Raw genomic sequence first — 9121 nt, 5'->3', positions numbered from 1 at the left:
ATACTTATTAGAATAAATAATTTGATTTCTTTTTAATGAAATAATCAATACATACATATAAAATCTTAGATAATTATAAAAAACAACTGCATTGTCTCAAAAGCTCAACTCCACAAACGCTGAAAGCTTAATAAGACAAATTAAAGATTGACATTAATTATATTAATAATGGAACCGAAAAGCTCCTAAGAAATTTGTCACAAATCTCAAAACACATGCTAGCAACAATTGGACCTCATAATCAGCAATTACTTTTGCTTCTTGTTTGATATGCAAAATACTTTTAAGTTTTATTTTATTTTAAAAATTGTTTATTTGTATCAAATATATTTTAATAGTTAAATTAAAAAAAATTAAGATTAATTTAACAATAATATATAAAAATTATGCTTGATTTGCTTGTATTGAGAGTTGTTCTTATGAAATTGTTGTTAAATTGGTCTTAAATTTTTTGAAAAATTAGCTGTTATGAGTATATTTGATGCAAATCGAAAACTTTTGGGATAAAATTAAAACAAAATAAACCTTAGGAATATTTTTAAAACTTTTATCAAATTTCAGGAACAAAAAATATACTTTATTTTTTTTATTAAAAAAATTGCGTTAATAATTTCTTCTCCTTTAATATTCTAGAAATTGTAAAATAGGATGTATTGGAAATTCTAAAAAATTACACAAATATCAATTTATATGATGTTTGCATTAGTTGATGACTATTTCAATTTTTTACTTAAAAGCTTCTTATTATGTGGTTGAATTATTCTTTTTCAACTTTGATGTCTTGTAATTTTTATGTTGTTTTAAAAATTGATATTGAACTTTCAAAATTATATTGATAAATTTGTGCTTTTTATTACTCTTATCGTAGATATAACTTCATACTATTATTATTATGAAACATTAAGTTTGAGAACTTAAATGATAAAATATTATACAAAATAATTTATAAAGTGAGCATTTTTTTTTTCGTGTGAGAAGTGAACATTTATTTCAAAGTCCTTCGCCCATACGCTTTAATAACATGATTAAAATATTAAATAATTTATAAATAGACTTAGATATCCAATAATAATTTATAACATATTTGCAAGAAACATGTATGGATAAAATCATAAAATACAGCTTGGCCTTTGCTTATAGGAGCATGCATCTGTCTGTGCATTGATCCATAGCAGTTTGCAAGCTGGAATTGCTTATTTGTTTTTTTTGTTTCTATTAGGCCTCACCCTTGATTTTATCTATCTATATAATTTTACATTCATGTTAATAATTATCAAAAAATAACTATTAAATTAGTTATTTATATAAAATATTTATTAGAATATAAAATATATATTAAAAAATAATTAAACAACATATATATTTATATATATAAGTATATTAGTTATTAATTTGGGTAAATTACCAAAAATACATTCGAATAATTTTATCGTTGACAAAAATGTGTCTGAATTTTGCTATCAACAAAAATGCTCTTAAATAATTTAAAAATGTGACAAAAATATGCAACATTAAATATGTATTTCTCAAAAGATGCTTTAGAGATTGAATTTTGATACGATTTTTTACAAATATATTAGTTATTAATTTAGAATAATTGTTATTTTATATTATTTTAGGATGGTTTAGTCAAATATATCATTAGAAACATTATTGGATATAGTTCATGGATATAGTTCATGAATTGTTATTCTTATTGTGTAAAATTAAGATACTATTACGTTAGTACTGATTAATTTTATGACTTTTTATTAGTTATTTTTAAAATTTAAGATTTAATTATTCTTAAAATGTTAATAAATGTATATATTTTAAATAATTCAAGTAGAAGCATTAACACTATAAATTCGGCATTTTTTGGGTCAGTCAAAATGGGCCTATCCAAAATTGTTAATTATGACGTTTTTGGTCAGGAGGCGCAGTGATTGTTAATTGTTTAAACTTACTGTTGGGCCTATCCAAAATTTTGCTTTCTTAACAAAAAAGGAAACAGAGGCATTAGTTTCTTTAGGAAGGGTAAAGAAGTAAACTCAAGTTATTAGTTAGGATAATACTAGAATTTCACGTATTTTAATTAATTAATAAATTAATTTGTAATGAAAGGGTCCATTTTCCCTAACCTTGCGAAAAACCGGATTAAAGCCTCTCACAACTAGTCCCAGCTCTCGCCGTCACCGCCTGCGCCTCTCCGGTTTGCCGCCGCATCCGCTGCCGCGCTCGTTTCTCGTTCTTCTGTTCTGTATGCAAGATTCGAATCTGTTTCTGTGCTGCTTCCGTTCTTCCACTTCCGTACGCTGCTCTGCTTCCTCTTTTTTGCTACTTAGCTTTTAGCTGATAATGATTGTGTTGTTGCTTCTGCTATAAGTGAATCTTTGCAGTGCATTATTGAATTGTAGCTGCTATAAGTGTTGTTGTTGCTTCTAATTTAGTTATTTATTGTTGCTGCTGCTGCCGCTGATAATTTTATTTATACCAATTCCTATGAATCTGAACTTGTTCTAAAGGTTAAACTATGTATGCTTGTTAAAGAAAATTGGATTATGCATTGATAATAGAGCCAAGAAGTAGTATATTTGGAACATTAGGCAAGAAAAGAAACAAAAAATCATTGAATTATTTAGCAATAGCTTAGTGTCAGCATAAGATTTTGTATTGTATGATTATCGTTGAAGCACGTTTTCTGGTGTAAAGCCAAAAATTGAGGTTGTACAAACTTTTGATTCATTCTATAGATGGTGTTATGGCAATTGAGTATGATCAAGTTTTGCTGTTAGATTGCTGTATTAGAACTAATACTACATACCAGAATATCTTTAACTTGCAGTGTGCAATTTGATATTTATTTCTTCTTGCCATGTTTGATGTCTAGTGTCTAGTCCAGTTTTCGGAAGCTTGGTTTCCCCAACCAGCTACTCTTAATACCTGGTGATTTGTGTGTCTCTCTCTCTGCCACAGTTTTTGTTGTCGGAACAAAACGGAGTTTTGTTGTTGATGTTGCTCAATATTAATCTTCCATGTGGTTTAGCTTCAAGTTCCCCATCACCAAGTTCACTCACAGCTCCAAGTTCAAATTCAAGTTTGCTTCAACTGCTGCACTTGCACACTTCAATGTTTCACACACCGATTTCAGTGAAAGTGAGGATTATTCTTCTTCTTCATCTTCTTCTTATTGTAGCAGCAATAACATCACCAACGACAACATAAAAGAAGAAAGTTTTCACATTGTGAAAAGTTTGCAGAACGATCCTTCTCTTGCTTTTTCACTCTTCACTCAACTGAAGCAACAACAGTTTGTGGGGTTCCCTGAGAACATTTCAACCTATGCAGCAATCATCAGGATTTTCTGCTACTGGGGCTTGAATAGAAGGTTGGATTCCGTGTTCCATGATCTTATTGCACTGTCTAAACAGCACCCTTCATTTGAAATCCATGACTTGTTTGAGTTACTATTGGATGATGGTGCTGTTAATGGTGGGAATCACAATTACATGCTTAGAGCAATTGATGTGTATGTTAAAGCTTGTGTTGTTCTTAAAATGTTTGACGAGGCCACTGATTTCTTGTTCCGAACTAGGAGGCGCGGTGTTGTGCCGAATATCCTTACTTGTAACTTTCTTATAAATAGGATGGTTGAGAATGGTAAGGTTGATATGGCGTTGGCAATTTATAGACAACTCAAGAGACTTGGTTTGTGTCCTAACCATTACACTTATGGTATTGTGATAAAGGCATTCTGTAAGAAGTGTGAACTGGAAGAGGCAGCTTATGTGTTCAAGGAGATGGAAGAAGCCGGGGTAAGGCCTCATTCGTATTGTTACACGGCTTATATTGAGGGGCTTTGCAAGAATATGAGGTCCACTTTGGGATATGCCATCCTCCAAGCATGTAGAAGGGAGAATGTCCCTGTAGACCTTTATGCTTACATAGTCGTTGTCCGGGGGTTTTGTAGTGAGATGAAGTTGGATGAAGCCGAGAGTGTGTATTTAGATATGGAAAAGAAGGGGTTGGTTTGTCAGGTGGATGTTTATTCACCATTGATCTATGGGTACTGTAAAAGTCATAATCTGCTTAAAGCTTTAGCCCTACATGAAGCCATGCTTTCAAGAGGTATAAAAACGAATTGTGTGATTGTTAGCTACATCCTCCAGTGCTTGGTTGAGATGGGCCTTACTATGGAGGTGGTTGAGCTGTTCAAAGAATTGAAGGAATCAGGCATGTTTCTTGATGGGGTGGCCTACAACATTGTATTCAGTGCTTTGTGTAAGTTGGAGAAAGTGGACGATGCAGTGGACATGGTGGAAGACATGAAAGCTAAGCGTATGGTTTTAGATATTAAGCACTATACAACCCTTATAAATGGATATTTCCTTCGGGGTAAACTTGTTGATGCCTTTGCTATGTTCAAAGAAATGAAAGAGAAAGGTTTGAAGCCTGATATTGTCACATATAATGTAATTGCTGCTGGTTTGTCTAGAAACGGCCAGGCTCATGATGCAATTGACCTTTTGGACTATATGGAGACTCAAGGTGTGAAGCCAAACTCCATTACACACAAGATGATCATCGAAGGTTTATGTTCAGCGGGGAAGGTAGTGGAAGCCGAGGCATATTTTAACAGCTTGGAAGATAGGAGCATTGAAGTCTATTCCGCCATGGTGAATGGCTACTGTGAAGCAAACCTTATCGGAAAATCCTATGAACTATTCCTTAATCTGTCAAACCAAGGAGATATTTCTAAAGAAGGTTCCTGTTTTAAGCTACTTGATAAACTCTGCATGGCAGGTGACATCCACAAAGCTATTATGCTGCTAGACACAATGTTGGCTCTTAACGTGGAACCTAGCAAAATAATGTATTCTAAAGTAATAGCTGCTATGTGCCATGATGGGAAATTGGAACATGCTCGTTCTTTGTTTGATTTTTTCATCAAGAAAGGATTTATGCCTGATGTAATAACTTACACAATTATGATAAATACATATTGTAGGATGAACTACTTGCAAGAGGCCCATGAACTCTTTGAGGATATGAAGAGAAAAGGGATAAAACCTGATGTCCTTACGTATACAGTTCTACTTGATGGGAACTTGAAAGCAAATTTAAGAAGGCATTTCTTGTCTCCAAGTGGAAAAAGAACATGGGACGTTTCTTCTCTCTGGAAAGAGATGCAGCAAATGGAAATAACTCCAGATGTTGTTAGTTACACTGTGTTGATTGATGGTCAAATAAGGGCGGCTAACTTTCAAGATGCCATTAGCCTCTTCGATGAAATGGTTGACAGAGGATTACAACCAGATACTGTAACATATAGTGCTATGATTTCTGGCTTTTGTATCCGAGGGCACATGGAGAAAGCTGATACACTGCTTAAGGAAATGTCTTCCAAAGGAATGACACCAGGATCTGATCTCATCTCGGCTTTTGAACGTGGTATTGTGAAAGCTAGAAAGGTTCAATTTCGAAAGTAATCAATCAGTATAGACGGTTTGAGCTTCGGTTTGTCCGAAGTCTTAAAGTATATCAAGTAAATACCCAAAGGTGAAGTAAAGTCCAAGATGCTGTTAAGTAATTTGTGAAGACTTACTGAATTATAGTTGTTTGATTATTGACCAAGAGATTGTGTTTGCTTATACAGGTTTGAAAGAGAAAAGCCTTGTGATTTGATTACTAGGAAGTTGTTGTGCATAGGTATGGATCTACAGTATATGAGTTAGAATGACATGTAATTATGAAACAATTGACACAGTGTTTTGTGCAGTACATCGTTCACAGAAAATTCTTAAGAAAGTTGCAGTCAAAGTTGAATCAGGTGAAGACTAATGCAAATGTGTTTCTTCAGGTAATTGATTAGTCTACTTTTCATTTGGGAGTATAAGGTTTCTCCTTTAATAACCGAAACTACAGTGACCACAGAATTTTGTACTACTTTTTTACAATAAATTGACTATGGACTTTCCTCCATAAGTAGAGAGGCTGTTTTGATATTTGAACTTGTGATCTAGACAAAAACTTTACCACTCCACCCAAGATTATTGGAAAGTATTAGGAATATATAAATCTTCAAGAAAAAAGAAAAGAAAATTGCATTTAACTTGTTTAGTCCTTGGCAACTTTCATCTGCACTTCCAAAATTTTATGTTTACCTCAAGAAGTTGTTTGGCCCCTTGTATCTGGTGCTATTATTAAGTGTAAAGCCAAAGTTGAGCTTTCTCAATAGGAACTATGAAGATTAGTGCATTATCTAATTTCATTATATCTCTACTCTTTTTCCTTTGTCAATTAGAGATTCCTTGTGCACCCTATCTAACACCTTGTTTTTATCCTTTTGTTACTAGCAAACTATTATAGCATCTAACTAAAAAGGCTCATCAATTAACGGCTTAGCTGCAGTCAACGTTATCTCTCACCCATTATCACATGCTAATTTTTATGATAACAAATTTTCCCTTGGATGAGTTCCTTGTGTAATTTTAATCAACTGTATAAAAAGGAGACACCTTTTCTTCATATGGCATTTGGGTCTACCGAGTTTAAAGTGCTAGTAAGGATGTTTGTGATTACACTCGGATCTATAGATCTATAGATATGTGTTTGTCAGTAATAGCTTCCCATGCTTTTCGTTCCTTGCTTTAATATTGAAGTTTGAATCCCATGCAAACACAGTTCAAAGTTCAAACTCCTAACCAAATTAAGCTATTGATTTCGAAAATATCTAAAATGAGTAGCCTAACTTTATGTTGTTTGACGGAGTATTAAAATGAAAGTTAATGTAAACATTTTGTTGGATCTCTTGACATGACCAAAAACCATAAAGTCATCTGGATCATTGTACAAAATATTATTGCTTACTACCAAAAAGCCATTAATTACCATATTTAAAACTTGTTTTATTTCGATACTTTGTTATTTTCTTTTGCAGGCTTGTGTTGTATTTTCCTTAAAACAATGGTCCAAGACCATTTGTTGCTGTAGTTACTGATTTCGCTGGATTATCAGGTATTCAGGTATGTAATGTACATGTACATGCTGCATTTTCAAAAGTGCTTTTTGTTCTGTGTGAAATGGAAAGATTGGCTCACCTTATCAATACTTATATTGAACACAACACGTGGAAACCAATTAAAATCAGTAGGAATGATCCTAATTTACCTCACTTGTGCTTTTCAAATGATATTATTATGTTTGTCATGGTCACTTATGAGCAAGTTAACATCATCAAAAGTATGCTAGAGATTGTTCTGCAATGGTTCTATTAAGAAAAATTAATTCAAAGTCAGTCTTGCATTTTCTTTTTCTAGTCAGCTAAGACAAGATTTGAGCGCTCGAGACTAGAAGCTCAAGCACCTTAAGGATTATTTTACCAAGGAGATTTTAAACCATGGCTAGACACGGTAGGAACCTTATTTCTCTCTTGCGTGCTGTCGTCGTCGAGAATAATACCAAATTACTAGTCCTCTTCTTAAAATTGCACTGCAGGATCATATCTTTGGCTAAGGACTATGTTAGATATCACAAGGGAAGTTTCATTTTGGCTTGGATGTAAATTTAGGATCTTGTTTGGTAACCAAAGCAAAGCTGTGGAGTATTTCTTAGGGCTTGTGTATTTTTGTAGAAACATGGACCATAGGTCTTGTGGTGACGCCGCGAGTAATCTAGGGCTACGCAGTGTCTCGTCTGGCTATAAGGGAATTAGCCGACGACGGTGAGTTGTAGGTGGATGCAAACCTTATGCCGGGAAGCTAACATGCGCGTGGACGAGTTGGCTAGTTTAGGTCATGGTCTGCCTAAATGTATCTCCATTTTCGGAGTAATTTTTTGTTGTTAGTAACCATGGAAGAGCAGTTGTTCCACCCTTTCTTTTTCCCCACATAATTTATGAGTATTATGTAGGTTTCACCCACATTTTTTATGGTCATTATTCCTTTTTTTTTTTTTTAAACCAAAGATATGAGTCTCGAACCCGCAACTTCTTAATTGAGTATGGAGAGACTATGCCATTTGAGCAATTACTCATTGACTATGGTCATTATTCCTTGCGAAGGAAGAATCACTCTCTCTTGACGAGTGTACAATAAATTTTCCATAACATTCTTAGGAATAATATATATGCTTAAAATTTGTAATGTGATTTACTTCATTCTTTTGTCAAATATTATTTATTTATTTATCTTTGTTGTATCTAAGTAGTGACTAAACATTTTAATATTTTGTTCCATCAATATCCATCAAGTCAATATTTAAAATTCAAGTAATGCAAGACATACATTTGGTTTTTAACCAAATCTCCAACTAAATTTTGCTTTTCAATACTATGGCACTTGATGAATATAATGGATCAAAATTAAATAATTAATTATGTTCTCATTTTAGCTTATACAAGAAAAAATAAAATAAAATTTCAAAGCTATGTAGGAAATTCATTCTATTAAAAAAAGAATTCCCATCTCTATATCGTACAATATATATAAAGATTAGAAAAATTTTAGCCAAAAAAGGAAAAAGAAGAAAAGGAAAAAGAGAAAGGATATATTTACATATATAAAGATCATTGTCATACACTCAAGTATTGTTTTTAGCGTCTGCCGAAAGAGATCAATCATTGACTTTGACTCAAATGCTTTATTATCTTTTTTGTAAGCACTAATTGCTACTAGTGGCATAACTCTTCCATGATCATGCATTGGTGGTTTAGTGGTTATATATTTAACCTAAAAAAAAGTGGGAAAAAAAATCTAATTAAGTTGTGTATGATTTTGATAAATCATTCTCATCAAACTTGGGGAGTTAGGGTTACATCTGGATGCCACATAAATGAGATATGAAAGCATATTTCATAGTCAAATATATAAAGTAATTTAGGCAACTAATTTGGTACTTTTACTTCTTACAATTGATAACACCGTAACACTTTAAAATGCTACAACTTAAGTTAGAAGAATTCCTAATATAAGAAAAATAATTATAACGTTGAGAATATGTTATGAATTAGGTTAAAAAGTGCTAGTTCAAAGGAAAGAGAAAGATTTTAAAAGGTTAAATCTCATTCATGAGTTTTATTATTTGGAGACTTTTGTCAACGTTCCAAGATCTTCCAAACTCTTCATTTTCAAGTTTTCCAAAT

The 9121-nt window shown here is 32.7% G+C and overlaps 2 protein-coding genes across 5 annotated transcripts in view; one reads left to right on the top strand and one right to left on the bottom strand.

Moving 5' to 3' along the window:
• Positions 1–7299, bottom strand: part of LOC107627340 (probable isoprenylcysteine alpha-carbonyl methylesterase ICMEL1) — a 12675-nt gene extending 5376 nt beyond the window's left edge. Inside the window, exon 1 of the mRNA XM_021112105.1 lies at positions 6977–7299. Coding sequence (XP_020967764.1) covers positions 6977–7032 — 56 coding nt within the window. The 5' untranslated portion in view covers positions 7033–7299. The remainder of the gene's footprint in view (positions 1–6976) is intronic.
• On the top strand, positions 2075–7900 carry LOC107627419 (pentatricopeptide repeat-containing protein At2g26790, mitochondrial). 4 transcript variants are annotated; one of them, XM_016330277.2, is made up of 7 exons: positions 2115–2289; positions 2956–5538; positions 5636–5688; positions 5759–5839; positions 6920–7004; positions 7299–7391; positions 7477–7900. In XM_016330277.2, exon 2 carries the CDS (start codon positions 3015–3017, stop codon positions 5466–5468), a length of 2454 nt encoding a protein of 817 aa, XP_016185763.1. In that variant the 5' UTR covers positions 2115–2289; positions 2956–3014; the 3' UTR covers positions 5469–5538; positions 5636–5688; positions 5759–5839; positions 6920–7004; positions 7299–7391; positions 7477–7900. The 4 variants fall into 4 exon arrangements, with proteins under 4 accessions (XP_020967697.1, XP_016185763.1, XP_016185871.1 ...); XM_016330385.2 differs by lacking the exon at positions 7299–7391 and having other exon boundaries at positions 7613–7900; XM_021112020.1 differs by lacking the exon at positions 2115–2289 and having other exon boundaries at positions 2950–5538.

Source organism: Arachis ipaensis, chromosome B01 (genome assembly GCF_000816755.2).
Source record: "Arachis ipaensis cultivar K30076 chromosome B01, Araip1.1, whole genome shotgun sequence".
Lineage (NCBI taxonomy): Eukaryota > Viridiplantae > Streptophyta > Magnoliopsida > Fabales > Fabaceae > Arachis > Arachis ipaensis.
This window is presented reverse-complemented; position numbering and strand designations above follow the sequence as displayed.